Source organism: Gadus macrocephalus, chromosome 17 (assembly GCF_031168955.1).
Source record: "Gadus macrocephalus chromosome 17, ASM3116895v1".
NCBI lineage: Eukaryota > Metazoa > Chordata > Actinopteri > Gadiformes > Gadidae > Gadus > Gadus macrocephalus.
Genome location: NC_082398.1, coordinates 13825713 through 13849024, shown reverse-complemented (window position 1 = coordinate 13849024; position 23312 = coordinate 13825713). Strand labels below are relative to the sequence as shown.

Below are 23312 nucleotides of genomic sequence, written 5' to 3'. Positions count from 1 at the left end.
TGTCTGATCTTTAGTTTTATAGTTATTAGGATTTGATCGGATCGCTCGCATGTTTCAACGTCAGGTTGTTAGGCTGCTTTCGCTAAACTAGCAGCTCACGTGCTTCCTGCGTTTGTGTTATTAAACTGTTACTTTATGTAACTTTTAATGATATCATCTTGTTAGAAACACGTATATCTGAGAGGCAACCCAGTCGCCAAAAGCATTCGTTGACAGTGTACGTTTCGTGAACACTGGATTACGTCGCATTTCAACATAAAATAGCGTGTTATACACACACACACACACACACACACACACACACACACACACACACACACACACACACACACACACACACACACACACACACACACACACACACACGGTGCATTTCGCTGCTAAAACAACAACAACAAAATATTCCTTCAAATATTATTACTAAAGAACCGTTTTCCAAAGAACAAAATGTAAACCAATGCATTCTGAATGGGAGTGTTTCTCCGATTTTTCCATGCTACACAGAACGAAATGTAAACCCATGCAAATAAAGACTTCATTGTCATAATCATTTAAATATCATTAATCTCCGTGTGTTGGGTGGTATTCTATTTTTTTCAACGGGGCTGGTGCCGTCTCCTTTTGACCTTTTGACCCCAGACGTCTGGGGGAATAGCTGAATCAATTCATTAGTCAATCAGAAGCATGTAAATATCTTCCCGGTGGCGTAGGAGAACGAACAACATCTACACTTCCAGGCGATTGCAACGGTGCCACACATGAGCATATTCGAACATGTTTAATGGTAGTAATTAGCTGTCGAAATTGGAGGCCTTAATCAATAATGAGCAGCTATTGATTTGCTTCCCGATAAAAAATTGTGACAAATGACATGTTATTTAGCATCTACACGTTGAGCTGAGTCCAATGACACCAAGCATGACACTCTAGCTAATGGTAACATGTATTTTACATGGTACACCTAGGTCTAGGACATGATCTCGGTGTAGCAAGAGGGCGAGCTTGATCTCATTGGACTCAGCTTAACGTGTAGATGCTAATTAACATGTAATTTGTCAAAAATCTCCATCGGGAAGCAAATCTATAGCTGGTCATTATTGATAAAGGCCTCCACAATCGACAGCTAATTACTACCCCGAAACATATTCAAATAGGATCATGTGTGGCACTGTTGCAATCGTCTCGAAACGTAGATGTCAAAGGACACCTTGTTTGCCCTGTTGCACGACCGGGAAGATATTTTCATACTTCTAATGGATTGATTCATATTTTAAGGTTCTCGGAGTGAGACTTTAAGCGGCTGCAGCAGAAGTGTTGAGAAGAAAGATGATATCAAGACATTAATAGAATATTCCCATTCACATTATGATTCTTCGTCATAACATCCGACCAAACATCCTTTACATTCACCGAGCGAAGATTATGAAAGTCCAGGCCCCCCCTTCCTGCACTCGGGGTCCGACCGGGCCAAGTTTCGGTGCGGGGGTCCCAGTTAGGCCCTAGAATATGGTATTCAAATTTCAGGCCGGTAGGACCTTCCTATCTCAAAAACTGTTTTTCCACCACATTCTGAACCATTAGGTCTCGCAGGCAACACTTCTGAAGGGGCTTTGTCCAAATGACAGTCCATTTGGGAAAACTTTTTTTCTCTATGGGCTAGAACTACAAATCTTGGATATGTCGTTCTCGGGGCCCCGGGAAATGTGTGTAAACATTTTAGCATCCCTAGCTATCTCGAAAAGGCCGGAAAAGGGGCGTGACCTCCAACAGTACAGTCAATGTACATAAGACAGAGGTTAGTTTCTAGGCCCCATTTTTTGCGGGATGGAGGTGTACATTTGTGGCTTAATGTGTGTAGACACAGCTGGCCTATGGCCACGTCTTTGAAGTCTGGGGTCAAAAGGTCAAAAGGAGCCGGCACCACGCCGCTTATGAGATAACAAAAAGTGAATCTGTATTTCTCTCATAACATTTTGTCATTATTGAAGAGAGGCCTGATTCTCAGATATGCATGTTGGACTGTTAGGGTATAGGTCTGGGAAGAACTTCAGGCCAAAATCTTGCAAGCGAGCCGCTGGGTGCAGGTGCAACGAGATGGAGCACTTGCTGAGTCATTTCCTGTAGGGCTGGAGCCACAGGTTGAAGCGTATGCGTCCTTTGAAACCCCCTTTGATATATAAGAGACCCCAAGGTACAGTTTACTTAAATGTTCTCACCTCAGTCACCTATTGCATCACTTCCTTTAGGGCTTCGGCCTCCTAATTGATCATTGTAGTATAATTGAATGCCCTCTTTCATATTATATGATACTTCCACCACTGGGACGTGGCAACAACTCTCCAAATCCATATGGGGAGGGGGGGGGGGGATGCTTTTGGACAGTAGGGGTGTACACTAGACATAAATAGGAAGCAAACTCAGGAGAAGGAATGACCTCTCACAAATATTTATTGAATAAATTGTTTCAAATAACCCTGCCTCGTTAAATCAATGAACTTGGTGTTTTGCTTTCAAAAATAGGTTATAGAAGAAGTCTAAACTGCAGAAAATAAAAACATCCAAGCTGCCTTTTAAGGATACCTCGGAATATCTGTCTATTTTTTAACCGTCGGACCCCAGTTTACGACAAAAACAACACAATTTACGGCAGCTCCTTTGCCGCGTGGTTTTTAGAGCCATGTAAGGATTAGAGGGGGCGGTCGATAGCAACCACCATAGCAGCATGACGGTCAAGTGACTGGATGCAGCCCCGTTGAAAAAAATAGAATAGGCCTACCACCCAACACACGGAGATTAATGATATTTAATCGGAGAAACACTCCCATTCAGAATGCATTGGTTCACATTTCGTTCTTTGGAAAACGGTTCTTTAGTAATAATATTTGAGGGAATATTTTGTTGTTGTTGTTGTTGTTGTTGTTGTTTTAGCAGCGAAATGCACCGTGTGTGTGTGTGTGTGTGTGTGTGTGTGTGTGTGTGTGTGTGTGTGTGTCTGTGTGTCTGTGTGTCTGTGTGTGTCTGTGCGTGCGTGCGTGTGTGTGTGCGTGCGTGCGTGCGTGTGTGTGTATAACACGCTATTTTATGTTGAAATGCGACGTAATCCAGTGTTCACGAAACGTACACTGTCAACGAATGCTTTTGGCGACTGGGTTGCCTCTCAGATATACGTGTTTCTAACAAGATGATATCATTAAAAGTTACATAAAGTAACAGTTTAATAACACAAACGCAGGAAGCACGTGAGCTGCTAGTTTAGCGAAAGCAGCCTAACAACCTGACGTTGAAACATGCGAGCGATCCGATCAAATCCTAATAACTATAAAACTAAAGATCAGACACAATCAGTGACTGAAGATTATGCAAGTAAAAAGTATATTTCTCGCTAGAAATGTTATTAGAAACACGTTTAACGGCGAATCGGTCCTAAAATATTGCATTTCCCATTCAGATAATAAAGATTAATAAAGATCATACACATTCACTGACTGAAGATTATGTGAGGAAAATGTACATTTCTCGCTAGAAATGTCATTAGAAACGCGTTTAATGGTGTATCTGTCCTAAAATATTGCATTTCCCATTCAGATAATAAAGATTAATATAAGCTACGCCGTGTTCCGGAGCCGCGGGGGATTCTGGGAATTGGGGTTGTCAGTTGACAAATGGGGCTTTTGTTAACTTGTTTTGTTGTTAGGATTAAGTGGGGTTGATGGGTTCGGGATGTTATGTGGTTGTGTGTTCTTCTATTAACATTGTTCGTGTGTTCATTGTTGTCGACACCGTCACCGAGAGTGACGTGACCATCGTTTCGTGCAGCTGTTCCGTGTTGAAGTCTCGTTCAATAAAAACCAACTCTCGTTGTCGAGCGTTCAATAAAAACCAACTCTCGTTGTCGAGCGTGCCCCCCCCCCCTACAAACGTGTCTCCCCCCCCCCTCAACAAACGTGTCGTCGTCGTCGTCCCCCTTCAACTAACGTGTTCCCCCCCCCCCCCTACAATCGTGTCGTCGTCGTCCCCTCAACAAACGTGTCTCCCCCCCCCCTCCCCGGTCAACAACAGTCTACCTCCCCCCCCCCCCCCCTAAACAATCGTGTCCACAATTTTCCGCGAAAGCCGTGAAACCCAAACCCCGAAACCCGCCTCCACAGCGGCACGCGTGGATACTGTAGGTATAACACGCTGTTTTTACGTTGTAATAGTACGTCTCCAGTGTTCATGGAAACGTACACCGTCAACGTTTTTTCTTGGCGACTGGGTTGTTTGTTTCCTGACGCTCCCCAGGGGGTCGAGGAACAGAGCCCTGTTTCAGGTAGCTGGTTTTGAGGCAACCCCGAGTTTGTTCGCTCTGAGTTAGTGGAAACTCTGGGTTTTCCGTTTCAGGTAGCAGGTTCAGCGCAACCGAGAGTTAGTTGCTGCGGCAACATACGCCGTGGGTCTAACCTGCTCGGGAGGTGGTTAGACCTACTCTGAGTTTGTTGTCTATAAGGCTGAAGGCAGCTCTCCGACAGAAGGAAGTGTTAGAAATGGCATGTCCTTTTCGACAGCCTGTGGACGTAGAGGCTGCGATCCTCCGTGAGGAACGATTATTAAGTCCCCGGTTGGATATAATTTATTTTCCTGATAATTTTCTTCCCGAGCGCTATCGTTTTTCAGCGCAATCTATCATTTATTTAGACCACCTTCTCAGCCCCCATGCTTACTGTCAAAAGCACCGGGGGCATGCTTTAAGCACATTAACGCATGTGCAGAATGATCCGCCCCGTGCATCCCACCCGCTCTGTAGCCTACTACAGTCACTTCAACGTTGTGGCTTTCCCATGATCAGAGTAGCTGACTAACCACGGACCTATAACTGCTGCAAGTCAAGAAACTCATTTTAAGAATGCAAGGCAGAAAAGACCCTGGCCTACTGCTTTTAACCAGATGCTGTTCTTCTCTACATGCACATGCTCAGGATAATCGTCTGCATTGTTCACTGAAATAAAACCCTTTGAGTAAACTGTTCAACAAAATAACTTGTCCCACCACAGCCCGTGTTCTAATAAAGACAATCTACTTATTATGAGGATTCCTTTATTTCCTGAAAGCACAAAAAAAATTAAGTAATTTATATTGGGTATGTTTTTAGAGCAGGGAACAGTATCCCAGTTTGCACCTCCCCCACCTTTAACTTATGTTCCAAAATTTGGATCTCCAAAGCATCCTTTTGCATCTTTTGAATTGTTACAATTGCATGGAAGTTGGTGAGGGCATCTGGTTCAAGTAGGGCGATGACGCCATCAGATGATTAGTGCAATTATTACTTGAGCCAGAATATTGCCCCATCTAATTTGCAACGCGCTGGGTTGCGTGTACGGTGTACATATTTAATTATTTTGAATAACCAACCTCTTATAAAGGCACTTCTATCCTGGGGGGTGGGGGGATCAGAGGAGCTCCCCCCAGTGATGCCCTCATCCACAGGACGCATACTCTGTTGGCTGAGGGCCATCTCCTCAGCCTCTGTGAGGGCAGCAGAGGTGGACCCCCTCCAGTCTGCCGGGGCTCTGCTTTTTTCCGATTTGCTAACATGGAGGAAAATGTTACCCTAATATTCAGTAAGCGCTATTTTGAAGACACACACACACACACACACACACACACACACACACACACACACATACATACATACATACATACATACATACATACATACATACATACATACATACATACATACATACATACATACATACATACATACATACATACATATATAATGCATTTTGCCTAGGTGTATCCTTCTAATATATCTAAATCCTATTAAATATTGGCAGTGTTGGGGTGGCTGGGAAATGTACTACTTACATTTACTGCTTAAATATAGGCCCATCACATGTTGAATATAGCTGTTAAATTAGGTAGAGCAGGCAAAACAGCACAATTGATTTGATTTCAATTAAACATTAGTTTACCTGTTTAAACTATATTTTTGTACTTCATCTTCATTTGCTGCCAAGTCCTCGTTTTGAAAAAAAACGATAGCGCTCGGGAAGAAAATTATCAGGAAAATAAATTATATCCAACCGGGGTCTTAATAATCGTTCCTCACGGAGATTCCTTCTGAGGATCGCAGCCTCTACACACACACACACACACACACACACACACACACACACACACACACACACACACACACACACACACACACACACACACACACACACACACACACACACACACACACACACACACACACAATTTACATATTGAATAAGTGGAAGATATTAAACTTTCCACTTATTTTATTTTACTAATTTATTTTACTCACGCATTGACTTGTTCAGCTATTTACTGCCAATCTCTCTCGCGCTCTCGCTGCCGCGGCGGAATTGCTTTTTTTTGTTAAAATGGGTAAGGCCCAAACCAAGGCCCAAACCAACAGAAGATAACACGGGAACACAGTGAAAACAGATTACATCACCAACAACAAAGGTTTACATTTTAGATTATTCTGAAGGAGAGCAGAGGCCTGTTTCAGGTAGCTGGTTTAAAGGTCCCATGACATGAAAATCTCAATTTATGAGGTTTTCTAACATAAATATGAGTTCCCCTAGCCTGCCTATGGTCCCCCAGTGGCTAAAACTTGCGTTTGGTGTAAAACGAGCACTAGCTGTTCTGCTCGCCTTTGAAAAAACGGAGGCTCAAGCGCGCTGATTTGGAAATCTGTGCTCATGACGTCATGAGGAATCTCAGCTCCTCCCCTTACTCTGCCTGGCCCGCCCAGAGACGTTGGCCCGCCAATGAGACTCGACCGTGCGAGCGCCACATGTGTGTGTGTGAATACACACACTGTAACGCAAGTGTTTCTTGTCGGTTCTTTGACGTGTCTTGTATTTCCACAACGAGACTGTCGTGGGGGTTATCTAAGCCATGGTTGAGAAGGAATTGGGGGAAAGGAACTTTGGTTTGACTCGCTGAAGTACATGAACTGCGACATGCCGCCGGTTGCCGCGAGGCACCATCGCCCGGCAGCGGGCAGCCGGCCGCAGGCAGCGCGCGGTTCAGTCGACTTCAGGTTGATGTGAAAGTGGAAGAACCAGAGACGTCTCAGAACCCGACAAAGTCGTTTGTGATTCATAATATCGTCTGGAGGCGCACACAATATGTTATATGATATAGATATCTATGTATTATATGATATTATTTAGATATAGAGCTCCAGGACTGTAACGCAAGTGACTCGAGACACGAGACTCGTATTGGGGGTTATCTCAGCCAAGGTTGAGAATGAATTGGGGGGGAAGGAACTTTGGCTTTGACTCCCTCAAGAACATGAACCACGACAAGGAGGAGAAAGGGATCTTTGCCGGGCAGCGCTTATGCACCTCCGCCTCCGGCGGTGGTCCCTCAGCGGGGCTCAAGCGGGAGACATTCGCCGCCAACAATCCCTTTCTCCTCCATGTCGTGGTTCATGTTCTTGAGGGAGTCAAAGCCAAAGTTCCTTCCCCCCAATTCATTCTCAACCTTGGCTGAGATAACCCCCAATACGAGTCTCGTGTCTCGAGTCACTTGCGTTACAGTCCTGGAGCTCTATATCTAAATAGTATCATATACATAGATATCTATATCATATAACATATTGTGTGCGCCTCCAGACGATATTATGAATCACAAACGACTTTGTCGGGTTCTGCGACGTCTCTGGCTCTTCCACTTTCACATCAACCTGAAGTCGACTGAACCGCGCGCTGCCTGCGGCCGGCTGCCCGCTGCCGGGCGATGGTGCCTCGCGGCAACCGGCGGCATGTCGCAGTTCATGTACTTCAGCGAGTCAAATCAAAGTTCCTTTCCCCCAATTCCTTCTCAACCATGGCTCAGATAACCCCCACGACAGTCTCGTTGTGGAAATACAAGACACGTCAAAGAACCGACAAGAAACACTTGCGTTACAGTGTGTGTATTCACATTGATGTGGACGTTGAAGAACCAGGAACGTCGGAGAACCCAACGCGGTCGTTTGAGATTCATAATATCGGCTCACACAGCTTTTGGCCGTGATAATATATATTATATGATATAGATATCTGTGTAGGCTATATGATAATATTTAGATATAGAGCTCCAGGACCCGTGTGTTCTAGAATATTTACAGAACACGGCCAAAGGCTGTGTGCGGCTCGCCATTGCGATACATCCACTGTAAACAGAGCGCATGGTGGCTGCAAGCTGCTCAGGGCCACACCCCCACCCTCCTCCTTGACACGCCCACCGAAACAGCGCATTTGGGGGAAGCTCAATGTGCGACTGGCTCGGAGTGGCTGTAACTCTGCACCACGGCTGAATTTAGGGAACGTCTTTGAATACTGTGTTAGTTGCCCACTAATACCTATATTAAAGAATACATAAAATAGCATGTCATGGGACCTTTAACATACTCTGAGTTTAATCCTGCGCTCTGAGTTGGTTGACTCAGAGTTCAGGGTTGAAAAGCAACTCTGGGTTTTCGGTTTCAGAACAGGTGATCAGCGTTGGGTTAATCAACTCTGAGGATGTTCACTCTGGGTTGAGGGCGTGCCTGTTGACTATGAAGAGCCATCATCAATGGATCACTGATAACATGATCAAACATGGACCAAAAGCGTAGATCCACTTACTTTTCCCCCACGGAATTGGAAATTCTAATGAACGCGTATGCCGTTCATTAAAACGGCATACGCTCCCGCGGCAGCGAGAGCGTGAGAGAGAGCTCGGCATGAAATAGCTGAACAAGTCAATGCGTGAGTAAAATAAATTAGTAAAATAAAATAAAAATAAGAGGAAAGTTTAATATCTTCCACTTATTCAATATGTAATTTGTGTGTGTGTGTGTGTGTGTGTGTGTGTGTGTGTGTGTGTGTGTGTGTGTGTGTGTGTGTGTGTGTGTGTGTGTGTGTGTGTGTGTGTGTGTGTGTGTGTGTGTGTGTGTCAATTTACGCAGGAACAACCCGAGTTGCCCCAAGAGGACTTGGCAGCAAATGAAGATGAAGTACAAAAATATAGTTCAAACAGGTAAACTAATGTTTAATTTAAATCAAATCAATTGTGCTGTTTTGCCTGCTCTACCTAATTTAACAGCTATATTCAACATGTGATGGGCCTATATTTAAGCAGGAAATGTAAGTAGTACATTTCTCAGCCACCCCAACACTGCCAATATTTAATAGGATTTAGATATATTAGAAGGCTACTCCTAGGCAAAATGCATATATATATATGTATATATAGATGTCTTCAAAATAGCGCTTACTGAATATTAGGGTAACATTTTCCTCCATGTTAGCAAATCGCAAAAAAGCAGAGCCCCGGCAGACTGGAGGGGGTCCACCTTTGCAGCCCTCACAGAGGCTGAGGAGATGGCCCTCAGCCAACAGAGTATGGGTCCTGTGGCTGAGGGCATCTTTGGGGGGAGCTCCTCTGATCCCCCCCACCCCCCCGGATAGAAGTGCCTTTATAAGAGGTTGGTTATTCAAAATAATTAAATATGTACACGCAACCCAGCGCGTTGCAAATTAGATGGGGCAATATTCTGGCTCAAGTAATAATTTCACTGTCTAATCATCTTCTTCCAGTTACTGATGGCGTCATCGCCCCACTTGAACCAGATGCCCTCACCAACCTCCATGCAATTGTAACAATTCTTCACCTTCCACAGATTATTAATAATGTCTTGGTAATTGCTGAACACAACCGTTAATGTCATTACAGGAAGATGATGGAGAAACATTGTCTGCGGCATTCGAAAGGGAAGAGGAAAGGCCTATTGAGGTTAACACCTTTTAAAAATAACCTCTAAAAGTTGATGATAGCGTTGTACAATTTAAAACTGACATCTTCTTTCTCTCAAACAGGATGAAATCGAATCCAATGAGAGGCCATCCACTTCTAAATCACAGCTTACCTCTGTAAGATTCTCCCTGGAATTATAATGAAACGCTCTACTTGGCACTGTGAAATCCAATCTCATCTTTTGCATTCCTATAGCTTCCAGTCAAAGACTTATATAAAATCTATCTAGAAAAGCAAATACACAAAGCAGACTTGGAAATGGACCACCTTAGGCAAAAGATGCAAAAGGATGCTTTGGAGATCCACATTTTGGAACATAAGTTAAAGGTGGGTGAGGTGCAAACTGGGATACTGTTCCCTGCTTTAAAAACATACCCAATATGAATGACTTTTTTTGTGCTTCCAGGAAATAAAGAAATCCTCATAAAAAGTAGATTGTCTTTATTAGAACACGGGCTGTGGTGGGACAAGTTATTTTGTTGAACAGTTTACTCAAAGGGTTTTACTCCAGTGAACAATGCAGGCGATTATGCTGAGCATGTGCATGTAGAGAAGAAGCATCTGGTTAAAAGCAGTACCAGGGTATTTTCTGCCCTGCATTCTTAATATGCGTTTCTTGACTTGCAGCAGTTATAGGTCTGTGGTTAGTCAGCTACTCTGATCATTGGAAAGCCACAACGTTAAAGTGACTGTAGTACAGAGCGGGTGGGATGCACGGGGCGGATCATTCTGCAAATGCGTTAATTGCGTTAAAAAAAAAACTTAAACTTAAAGCATGCCCCCGCTGCGTTTGAGAGTTAACATGGGGGCTGAGAAGGTGGTCTAAATAAACGATAGATTGCGCTGAAACGATAGCGCTCGTGAAGAATATTATCAGGAAAATAAAGTATATCCAGCCGGGGTCTTACAGTTTTTTACAATACAATAAACACAATTTTGATTGTTTTGTTTTGTTTAGCAAAATCCAACACACGAATAGCACAATCACAAACCCAATTAGCAAAACACCTTAGCTCCTTTGCAAAATGAACCACTCTTGTAAAAACTATACACTAACTTATCAAAACCATATTCTTTTACCATATGAAACACACACGTTGCATATGACTTAGTTCTGTTTGCACCAGTTACACTCTGCTGTTGAAAACCTTAAACACTTTCGGCTAATTCTGCTTCTAAGTGCATAGAGTAGTATGGGTGAAGCACACAGTGAATTTGCAAAACATTGCTCGGATTTGCACAACTGTAAACACAATGTCTGCGCACACTTTTTGCAAAACAATACACACAGTGAACACTAAACACACTTGTATGCATTACTGTAGAAACCACACAGGACACAAGACTAATGCTGTTGACAATATATATATTTTTTCTCCATATGCTCAAGGCAACAAGCCAACAAAAAAAACATTTCCCAGTTTTCATGAACATAACATGAACAAAAAAAGAACCCCCCCCCCCCCCCCCAAAAAAAAAGAAAACACAGCACATAAATTGCTATTGTTGGTCTCTTCTCCTAGCTGGATATGGCCAGAGAATCTCATCTACATCACAGGCGATATCCTCATTCGCCAGACAGCGGGGAAAGAATCGCCGTGCATGCCTTATCCACCCCTGTATGGCTGTGGCCTCAACCTGGTCACAGGCCTCCTCCATGGCCTGAATGAGGGCTACCCGAGCTAGGGGGTGCAGATCGTAAACCTTCCACTGCCATGCCGAGAAAAATTCTTCAATTGGGTTAAGAAATGATGAATATGGTGGCAGGAAAAGGACTGTGAAATTTGGGTGCTGTGTAAACCAGTTCTGAACCAGAGCAGAGCGGTGGAATGAAACATTGTCCCAGGTGACAATGTATTGGATCTGTATGTTATTGATTGTGAGGTTGTATCTGTCTAAAAATGCAAGGATGTGAGGGGTTTTATACGGACCCATGTTGGCATGGCGGTGGAGGACCCCATTCTGGGTGATTGCCGCGCAAAGGGTGATGTTTCCCCCACGTTGCCCCGGGACACTAATAATTGCCCTCTGGCCAATTACATTTCTTCCCCTCCTTCTGACCTTTGAGAGGTTAAACCCTGCCTCGTCTATGTAGATGTACTCATGCTGAATGGCCTCAGCATCCATTTGTAAGACTCTCTAAAATACAGTGAGACAAGATTGTGTAGTTCAGCATAGATTTAGTGTACAGCACATTTACATGTAAAAAAAGGTTATGTGTGCAGTATGCAACATCAGAGTGCTGAAGTGAACAATACATACCTCCACATACTCATGCCGCAGCTGTTTGACCCTCTCCGAGTTCCTCTCAAAAAGCACTCGGTACATCTGTTTCATTTGTACCTGATGTGCCTTCAGGATACGAGCAGAGAGACCTGATTCACGTTCTGAAAAATGATTTGGTCTTCAATAATTTTGGCCTGGATTTCACGAAGCCTGATGGCATTATTTGCCAAAACCATATTCACAATCTCCCTCTCCTGCAGTGGTGTGAAAATGGGAGCCCTTCCTCCTCGTTGTACTCGACCCTCAATCCTATGTAGAACAAAACACATGTAACCTACTGTAAAATGTCACAGGAAGGGGTATCAAAAGTGCTGATATGGGGTGCATACAGTAAGAAGCTGTAAACAGGTAATTTTTGTACCTGTTTTCCAGTCTGAATGCCCTTATGACAGATGCCACGGTGAATCTGCTGAGATTTGGCTGGACTCTCAGTCCAGCCTCCCTCAGCGTCAATCCATGGTTCACAACATGGTCCACAAGAGTTGCGCGAATTTCATTGCTTAAAGTTGGACCTCTTCTCCTTTGAGCTTCACCTCCTCCTGCTTGAAGTCTTCCTCTTCCTCTTCCTCTTCCTCTACCTCTACCTCGGCCTCTACCTCTGGCACGGCCTCTGCCTCCTTCTCCTCCTTCTCAGATTCCCCCTCTCATCCTCACTCTTCCTCTTCCTCTTCCTTCCATTTTGGTTAAGTTTGGTGAACTCACCTGCAGCATTTTTATTGTGCTTAAACCTGATTGGTGTGTCTACAATTAAGCAATCTTGTGTTTGCACACCTGATGGCAGTGTTCAATCAACTGGCTCATGGGTGTGGTAATTTGATAGTCAGTGCTTTAGAATTGCAAGGAAGTGACATCTTGATATACTTCTGTGTCTAATGCATTGACGTGTGTGTTAGTGTTTCAAATCACTGTGTGTATTGTTTTGCACAAAGTGTGAACGGACTCATTGTGCTTACAGTGGTGCAAATCTGGGGCCGAGTTTTGCTCCTTGAGTGTAAGGTTTTGATAATTGGGCAAAACTTTAGATTTTAGTGTTTATTGTATCGTAAAAAACTGTAATAATCATTCCTCACGGAGATTCCCTCTGAGGATCGCAGCCTCTACGTCCGCAGGCTCTCGTAGAAAAGGACATGCCATTTCTAACACTTCCTTCTGTCGGAGAGCTGCCTTCAGCCTTATAGACAACAAACTCAGAGTAGGTCTAACCACCTCCCGAGCAGGTTAGACCCACGGCGTATGTTGCCGCAGAAACTAACTCTCGGTTGCGCTGAACCTGCTACCTGAAACGGAAAACCCAGAGTTTCCATTAACTCAGAGCGAACAAACTCGGGGTTGCCTCAAAACCAGCTACCTGAAACAGGCCTCAGGATGGCAAGATCATACACGGAGTAGTAAACAAAACCTAAGAAAACGTAACAACATGTCGATTTTCCATCACACATGCAAGCTGAGTGGTTTCAGGGATAGCAGCTTCCATTAGTATCCCCATGGCAACGATAGAAAACGTTGCATTCACAAACAAACTAAACATCGTATACATTCACTGACGGTAATTGCAGTAGGCCTAATTGACCTAGATTACTGCCATGGAATATAGAGAGAGTGGATTCAAAGGCTCAACACAGAGACAAGGATACAGAGAGGAGTAAATAATAAAGGTGATTACTGAGGGAAAGAAATTAGTAAAGCAGGGACTGCAGGCAGACGAGCTCAAAGGCATTCGGGTAGTCAGACAGGCGCGGGTTCAGCTACAGGCTGGTAGTCAGACAGGCGCGGGTTCAGAAGGTGGCAGAAGTCGTATCTAATTAAATGCACACTTATTGCTTGAAATGTTGTCAAAACGCATTTCAGAACCTGGCTTTAGTTTAGAATGCAGCTTAAGTGTAGAAGATGCTCTAGTGATCATCTACAGGATGACACTTTGACAAATGTCGAGGAGAACATACACTGGAAAAAGGTTTTTAAGCCGTACTTCATCTGGGGCCGGATTCACAAAGCATTCTTAGGAAGAAAAAAGTTCTTAAGTAGCACTTTTTTCTTAACTATGTTCTTAAGACAAAATTTAAGAAGATTTGATATTCTTGAAGAATTTCTTAGTTTTTTCTTAACTTTTTTCTCAACTTTCTTCGTAAGTTTTTTCCTAAGTTCCTACGTTTTTTCCTAAGAAAGTACTTAAGAACAAATGAGATTCTTGAAGACAAAGTTCTTGAATTTCTTCTCAAATTTCTTCACAACTTTAAGATAATCCTTCACCAGTCTTAAACCAGCTGAAGTGAAAAGGTAAGTCTTTCTTTAAACATATCTATATGACATTTATATGAATACATTAATATATTGCTTAAACCAAGACTATATGTTAAACAATGTTGTGAATTTAAGCTTGTCATACTAGTTTTAATATATCAAAAAAGCCTATTTTGACAATATTAAAAGAAATGGGCCTAAACTCTGTCAGTTACAATTGATAATACCAGACAGTGTTGAGAAGTAATAGTTATCAAGGATGTTTGATTATACTTGAATGTTCTCTTAAGTATATCAAGAAGGCAGTTGTATTTATTTAGATCATTATTTCAGGCCAAGTCACTGAAAACATATTATCTTTTTTTTTAGATGGAAGTTCTTTGGGTGGCAGTTAGGGAGGAAAATCCACCAAGGCCATTGAGAGACAGAATGGATCCGCTTATACTCCCTGATCACATGTTGATTCGACAATATAGGCTCCCTAGGCCTGCAATTATTTATTTGGCAGATATGCTATCAAATGACCTGAAAAGAAAAACAAGGCGATCGTCACCCCTTCCAGTTGTAACGCAAATTATGGCTGCCCTGAGATTTTTTGCCTCTGGGTCTTTTCAAATGGTGGTGGGGGGCACCCTGGGTGTGAGCCAATCATCCGTTAGTCGAGTGGTCAGAGATGTTACAAATGCACTCTGTAGAAGAGCACGGCAGTTCATCAAGTTTCCAGCAACAGACGCAGAATGCATTCGAACCAAACAGCAATTTTTTGAAATAGCAGGGTTTCCAAACGTGCTGGGGGCAGTTGATGGGACACATATTGCAATCAAAGTATGATAATGTACAAATATCCTATTCTTGTTATTTTGGATCCATTATGCTTTGTTATATGTTGTTTATAAAAATATTGACTATATATATATATATATATATATATATATATATATATGTATATATATATATATATATACATATATATACATGTGTGTGTGTTACGTGGGGATTAATGTGCTAACTAACTTATATTCATTTCATAGGCACCAAGTGATGAGGAGGATGGCTTTGTCAATAGAAAGAACTTCCACTCCATGAACTTCCACTCCATGATCTGTGATGCAACACTAAGGGTTACTGACCTTGTGGCAAGGTGGCCAGGCAGTACCCACGACTCCTTCATATTGATGAATTCGGGAACAGGCATAAAATTTAATGAAGGAGAAATGCCAGATGGATGGTTGTTAGGTGAGTAACTAGTGATGAATTTTAATTTAGACTACACAAAACCATTCACTGTATAAGACTTCAATAATTGACATAACTACTTTCCTAACCAATAAAAGGTGATAGTGGCTACGCTCTACGACCATGGCTGATGACTCCAATCCTCCACCCAGCAACAGAGCCTGAACAGCGCTACAGCCGTGCGCAACGCAAAACCAGAAGTGTTGTGGAGAGGTGCATTGGGGTTGTCAAATCCAGATTTCGATGCATTGACCGCTCTGGTGGAGTGCTCCAATACACCCCTGAAAAGGGGTGTAAAATCATCACCTGTGCCTTCATCCTGCACAACATCTGCATGATGTACCGGCTGCCTCTTCCGGATGTTCCAGACCACCATGAACCAGAGGGAGATGGCCCAGTCCCCGCCCCATGTAATACCGGCATTCAAGTGAGACAAGAGCTTGTAAGGAGGAGATTCATGTAAATAAATAAATAATAAACGACACCTGAAAATCTATGAGCAATTTATTTTATTATTAATATTACTAATACTCATTACTAATACTAATATATAATATATTACTCTAATATACTGTAATACTCTAATATAATATAATACAATACTCTATAATACTCTAATCTATAATATATTACTCTAATATATTCTATACTACTATAATATAATACAATACTCTAATACTCTAATATATATATAATATAATACTCTAATATAATATAATCTAATACTCTAATATATCTAATACTCTAATATCTAGCTCAAATTTGGCTTTGGCCAAGAGCAGTCTCTCTCTCTCCACCAGTAGAAGTTGCTCTTGAACCCTTCTAAGTTGTCGCACTTCCTCCAAAAGGTCTCTTTGAATAAAGATCATGTCCTCCATGCTGTGTGTCATCACTGGTGTGGGCTGGAGGATGGACTCTGAAATTAGTTGTGACAGACTAAGATCTTCTTCAGAATTCTGTAAGAACAAAAAGAACAGCAGAAGGTTCAATTCAATTGTAAAAACCAAGGGGTAAATGTTAGGACTGAGTGAGAACTGAGATTTCCATCTCTGCAGTCATCTCATCTAGGAAATCAAATTCCAGTAACAGCCTAGGCTACTGTTTTACTGTGTTACAGCAAACAGCAATACATAACTGTAATTACACTACTTTTGTAACACATTATGCCCAACACTGGATGGTAGGCGCAGAAAGACACTCATGCTGAAAAGTCCATTTCTCCCCTCCTCTTTTGTTTGACATTGAATAGCTGGATGGCCCAGGGGACATACCTCCTCAAACTCTTCACAAAAGAGGCAGCTTTCCTTAACAATATAAAAATGTATGGTGTGGTAGTCATTGTCTGATACAGTTATAAACTTACATTTTGTTGAACTTCAGGTTCAATGTGGGGGGGGACAATGTCTTCAGTGGGTACAATAACTTGGATTGTTGCAACTCCTGCTTGGGTGGGAAGAAAATCAAGGTCCACCATAGCATCTACAGAAAAGCAACAGAATCAGGAAAATTGGGCCATTAGTTAGGTAGTGAAAAAAAAAAGCTTCATCAACAGGATCAACGTAATGATCAATAGCTAACAGTTAGTGACAGTAGCTTGTGAGCTTACCCGTTTGTGTCTGCTGTAGCAGCTGCATACAGCTGTGGTCTCCAGTGTCCACCCCTCCTTGAACTCCTCCTACCAGCGATTCCCCTATCATACCCAAAATCTTCTCCTCCAAAGGGTCGAGTTTAACAGAGGACGTCCCTCCTCCTGTCTTCCTCGTCTCCCTCGTCCTCTCAGCAGCTTTTTTTCTTTACGAGGGATTTTACGTCCGCCCATTTTTTTTTTATTGCAATCGCATCGCGCTCCGTTTCCCCTACTGCGGACACCGATTGGGCAACTTTCGCCCACGCCCTCTTCTTATTATCTGCAGTGACTACGTTATCCAACTTCCCCATTAATATTCTTTGCCTTGAAACCACCTCCTCCACCAACACCTCCAACTCCTGTTTCGAAAAGTTCTTGCTGCGCTTGGCACTGTTGTCCTCCATTTTTTCGGTTTATTAATTAACGGTTTATTTATTAACGGTTAATTCTCCGTGAAACTCAAACCATAAACATCAACAAAGTACAGGTAACATAGCAACGGGGCCAGCCCCCACCGCTGCTCCAGCAACAACAAGAGCGCACGAGGACGAACATTACATGCATTCCTCTACTACGTTAACAATCTAAGAACTTCTTAAGTGAGAAAACTAAGAAGTTCGTAAGACAATCGACAATTCTTAAGAAAAAAATGGTGAATAGCGTTTAAGAAGATTCTTAGGAACTTCTTATATTTTTTCTTAAGAATCTTCTTAAGTTTTATCTTAAGAACACTTTAGTGAATCCGGCCCCTGATTATTATTTTGTAATTCAATTCAAATAAACATTTTTTGTTTTATTTTTAAAATAACTTTTTTTTATTTCAAAATACTTTGAAATATAGATATTTTTTAATTAGGAGCTCAATTAAGAAATATCCATTTTGACAAATGTAAAATTTTAAGGTTGTGTATTCAACTGATTAATAATTTTGTCATTCAATCCAGATAAACATTTTTTGTTTTCTTCCTAAAACACTGTTATATTTGATTAGGAGCTCAATTTAGAAATATTTGTTTAGACAAATGTACAATTTCAAGGTTACGTACAAGCCTGCGCATGCGCATTAAATACAAAGACGCTTACGACTACTGAACCAAACCGCAGTGTTGCAAACTTAGCGATTTTGTCGCTATATTTAGCTACTTTTCAGACCCCTTTGACGACTTTTTTTCAAAACAGCGACAAGCGACAAATCTAGCTCCTTTTTCAGCTGCTATTGGTGACTTTCGGCGACTTTTTCAGGTGAAAGCACTATCGCTTTTACCCAGTGGCGGTTCTACGTCCAGTTGCGCGCCAGGCAAGACTTCCTAGGGGGGGGGGGGGGTGGAAGGAGCAATTGTTGACGGGGGGGGCGGGGGAAGGAGCGATTGTTGACGGGGGGGGGGGGGTGTACTGCTTTATTTGTACTGCTCGTGGCGCCCCCCATGTGATTTGGCGCCCCCCACAAATATGCCGCCCCGGGCAGCTGCCCGGTTCGCCCGTGCCTAAAACCGCCACTGCTATTACCTCTTCACAACGAGCACCGGGTGCCTGCGCGGCCCCTCCCCCGTCTCAACGCACTTGGGACTCTCTAAATCGACGCCACTTCGACCTGGGCGGGACTTTACGTCCTACGTCACTCGCTATGGGTTTGCATGTGTGCGCGTAGCCGTTTGTCTCAGGGATCTGTGCACGAACTCCCTTGCACTACAGATTACGAGCGTCAGTGTCGTACGCGATGGAGGGTGGGTGACATTCCTACAGTCTGTGATGATAGGCTATATTTCTACAAATGACTTACTATTACTAGCGATTAACATGACGAAACAACACGAACTAGGCTAACATTAGACTATAGCCATACCAGATAACGCCATACCAGCTAACCCTAACTATTTCTATTAAACTCTGAACCATTTTGCAACAGGCAACTGTGTGTTGGTGCGTCTTATTGCTTCCCACGTCTGCGTCTGCATCTTTCCCACTCCTGGCTAATAGTTTCAGCTTTTGTACTGTATATCAGAAATGATCACCCTGTACCACACTGCTGACTTGTTGATGTTTTGTGAGCACTCACGCATTTCTCTAGGTATTGTGGCATTCCCCCGGTGCCACGCCCCCTGTTCGGGAGAGTCGAGGCCGGGATATACCGCCGGTGGCCAACAGCCGGCGACAAATCCCAACCTCCCGAGAGCCGCAATCGGGGAAACGAGGAGCACCTGGGCAGGAGGCACCCAGGTGTTAAAAGGAGGCCACCAAACGACAGATCGAGAGGAGTCGAGTGGAAGAGAGGACAACGCAGACGACCGAGAGCGTAGAGTGAGCCGCACGGCGGACACGTGGACGACGACTCGAGCAACCCCCCCCAACTTCGATGAACAGCGTGCGCTTGTGTGGATATAAGAAACCGAGTGCAATAAACCGCCGTTTGAGGCTTTGGACCCTCACACCCTGCCTGGTCCTTACTTTGAGCCCTTCTACCTAACCGAGTTACCACATATGGTGGAGGATGCGGGCAACTCGGTCCACGTACGGCTCCCGGTAAGGACCCCTCCCCGCGTTTTGGCAGTGGCTCTTCGTTTTTTGATTTTTTTTTGTTTTTTCCGGTGCGGTTCCTCCGTTCGCGGAGGTGAATACCCGCGGACGTAGATGCAGAACCCCGGGACAGCCGCAGGACCAGTCGGCCCGAGAGAGTCGGACCCCAGCCTGGCCCTGCTGACGGAGGTGGTGCTCCGCCTGACCCAGCAGGCCACCCGCGACCCGCCGACCAACGCCCCGACGAGTCGGCTCACAAAGCTAGGACCCGACGACGATGTCGAGGCCTTCCTAGAAACATTTGAGCAGGTGGCAACCCGGGAGAGGTGGCCAGAGGCCCAGTGGGCCTATATAGTGGCCCCGTTTTTAACCGGGCCCGCCCAGCAGGCGAGTCAGGACCTCAACCCCGGGGACGCGGGCCGGTATGCCGCACTCAAGGCGGCCATCTTGGCCTACTATGGACATAGCCTTGCTGCGAAGGCCCTCAATTTCCACGAGTGGACGTTCGACGTCCGAGGACCCGTGCGGACCCAGGTGGCCCACCAATGTCGGCTAGCCCGGAGGTGGCTGGTAGACTGAGTGGGACCCAGCCCCGTGGATCGGGTCGTGGTGGACAACACCGTGCGACAGCTGCCCCCCGACGCCCGGAGGGTGCTGGCCCACCACCACCCTGAGACCGTGGACGACCTCGTGCGCCAGCTGGAGAACTGGCAGGTGGCCCAGCGGCTGGCGGCGGGCCCGAGACCCAACCCCCGGGCCACCCGGAGAGAGACTCCGACACCGCCGTCGAGGACCCGGCCGTCCACCCCGCCCCGAGAACGAGGGGAACCCGAGACCCGGCGCTGCTACCACTGCGGACAACGGGGACACCTGGTCCGGGACTGTCCCGACCGACAGGACGTCCCCATGCCCTCCGCGTGCACCGCCCCGAGAGACCGCCCCACCTGTATGCTGGCGACCTGCTGGACACAGGGCGACAAGGACTCCCCCACCGTCCCCATCAAGGTGATGCAACATGACACCCATGCCCTGCTGGACACGGGGAGTGCCGTGACCCTGGTGAGGGCCGACCTGGCCGGGGGCAGACCGGGAACCCCGATGCAGGTCGGGGTTGCTGTACAGGGTCGACGTACGCGAGGGGGAGGTAGTACAACAACTGGTGGTACCGCGACCGTACGTGTCTAAGGTTTTGTTCATGGCCCACACACATTTGCTCGGCGCACATCTGGGCATGGACAAAACGCGAGAGCGGGTGGTGGCGCGGTTCTATTGGCCCGGGGTACGCAGAGATGTAGCGCGTTACTGCCAGGAGTGTCCCGACTGCCAGCGCGTAGCCCCGCGGGCAGTGGAGCGGAGTCCGCTCATACCGATGCCCATTATTGAGACTCCCTTCGAGAGAATAGCGCTGGACATCGTAGGACCCCTCCCAAGGACGAGCCGGGGACATCGATATCTCCTCGTCATATTAGATTATGCGACCCGATACCCCGAGGCCCTCCCACTGCGTGCGGCGACTAGCAAGGCGGTAGCCCGAGAGCTAGTACTACTCTTTAGCCGGGTGGGGCTCCCAAAGGAGATCCTCACCGATCAAGGCTCCTGTTTCATGTCCCGCGTAGTCAAGGAGCTACTAAAACTGTTACAGGTCTCCCAGCTCCGGACCTCGGTATATCACCCGCAGACGGACGGGCTAGTCGAGCGGTTTAACCAGACCATCAAACGGATGCTCAAAAAGAGCATCGAGGCGGACGGGAAGAACTGGGATCAGTTGCTTCCCCACGTCCTCTTCGCCATTCGTGAGGTGCCCCAGGCTTCCACGGGGTTCTCGCCCTTCGAACTCCTTTATGGGAGGAGACCCCGTGGAATACTGGACCTGGCGAAGGAGGCGTGGGAGAGTCATCCCTCTCCACACAGGACCACCATCGAGCATGTGGAGCTCGTCAGGGACCGAATGGCCAAGGTCTGGCCCATAGTCCGAGACCACCTCGCCCGTGCTCAGCAGGCCCAAGTGCGCGTGTATAACAGGGGGGCGCGCGTGCGGAACTTCCGACCAGGCGACCGGGTCTTAGTGCTGGTTCCAACCAGCGAGTGCAAGTTTCTCGCGAAATGGCAGGGCCCGTACGAGGTAGTAGAGGCCGTGGGGCCCGTTAACTACAAGGTGAGGCAGCCCGGGAGACGCAAGCCCACCCAGGTTTATCACGTGAATCTGTTAAAACAGTGGCGGGGTGAGGACGACCCTCCCCTACGGGCCCCCATGGCCTTGATGGCTCGGCCCGCGATCCCTGAGGTCCCGATGGGGGCCGACCTCAGTCCCGCACAGAGACAAGAACTCGGGGAGCTGGTGCTGCAGAGCCGGGACGTGTTTTCGGACGTGCCGGGGAGGACCTCGTGATCTCCCATGAGATCCGGACCGCTCCGGGGGTGACGGTTCGGATCCCGCCCTACCGGGTACCCGAGTCCCGGCGCAACGCCATCCGAGCCGAGGTGGAGCGGATGCTGAAACTGGGGGTAATTGAGGAATCCCGTAGCGCCTGGGCTAGCCCTATCGTGCTGGTGCCCAAGCCGGACGGGACCCACCGGTTCTGTAATGACTTCCGCCGGCTAAATGAAGTGTCTGACTTTGACTCCTACCCCATGCCTAGAGTAGACGAGCTGATCGAGCGGCTGGGACCGGCCCGGTACCTCTCCACGCTGGACCTAACCAAGGGGTACTGGCAGGTCCCCCTGGCGCCGTCGTCCCGGGAGAAGACGGCCTTTGCGACGCCGGGGGGCCTGTTTCAGTACACTGTCCTGCCCTTTGGTGTCCACGGGGCCCCCGCTACGTTCCAGCGGATGATGGACCAGGTCCTAAGGCCGCACAGCAGTTACACCGCAGCATATATCGATGATATAATCATCCACAGCGCCAGTTGGGACGAACACGTCAAGCACGTGCGGGCCGTGCTCAACGGCCTACGGGCGGCCGGGCTGACCGCCAACCCTGCAAAGTGCCGGTTGGGGCGGGAGGAGACGGCCTATTTGGGGTACCGGGTGGGGAGGGGGAACGTGCGACCCCAGGAGGACAAGGTGGCGGCTATCCGGGAGTGGCCCCAACCCCAGACCAAGAAGCAGGTGAGATCGTTCCTGGGGCTGGTGGGGTATTACCAGCGTTTTATCCCGGGGTATGCCACCCTAGCCTGCCCCCTGAACGATCTCACCCGGAAGGCCCTCCCGGATAGGGTCCACTGGACTGAGGCAGCGACGAGGGCCTTCGAGGACCTACGGGGGGCCTTATGTAAGGAGCCGCTACTGGTCACCCCGGATTTTAACCTCCCTTTCACCCTCCAAACAGATGCGTCCGAGGTGGGACTAGGTGGGGTCCTATCCCAGGTCCGGAACGGAGAGGAGCACCCGGTGACCTATCTCAGCCGGAAGCTCCTCCCCCACGAGCGGAACTACAGCACGGTAGAAAAGGAGGCGCTGGCCATTAAGTGGGCCGTCACAAAACTAACGTATTATCTCCTAGGACACCAGTTCGTCCTGGTGACGGACCACGCCCCACTGAAGTGGATGGCCACCGCCAAGGACACGAACGCTCGGATAACGAGGTGGTTCCTGTCCCTCC

General features: G+C 46.3%; 1 protein-coding gene and 1 long non-coding RNA gene across 2 annotated transcripts; one reads left to right on the top strand and one right to left on the bottom strand.

The window, feature by feature from the left end:
* The first annotated feature begins 14073 nt into the window (after positions 1 to 14073).
* Positions 14074 to 16064, top strand: LOC132445622 (putative nuclease HARBI1). The gene is made up of 4 exons (XM_060035709.1): positions 14074 to 14370; positions 14704 to 15159; positions 15366 to 15570; positions 15669 to 16064. Exons 2-4 carry the CDS (start codon positions 14704 to 14706, stop codon positions 16031 to 16033), a joined length of 1026 nt encoding a protein of 341 aa, XP_059891692.1. The 5' UTR covers positions 14074 to 14370; the 3' UTR covers positions 16034 to 16064.
* A 258-nt stretch (positions 16065 to 16322) lies between these two features.
* Positions 16323 to 17613, bottom strand: LOC132445599 (uncharacterized). Its single transcript, XR_009522656.1, has 3 exons — positions 17177 to 17613; positions 16934 to 17007; positions 16323 to 16526 (listed from the first exon to the last, which is right to left on the bottom strand). It is a non-coding gene; the product is annotated as an uncharacterized LOC132445599 (long non-coding RNA).
* Positions 17614 to 23312: the final 5699 nt, after the last annotated feature.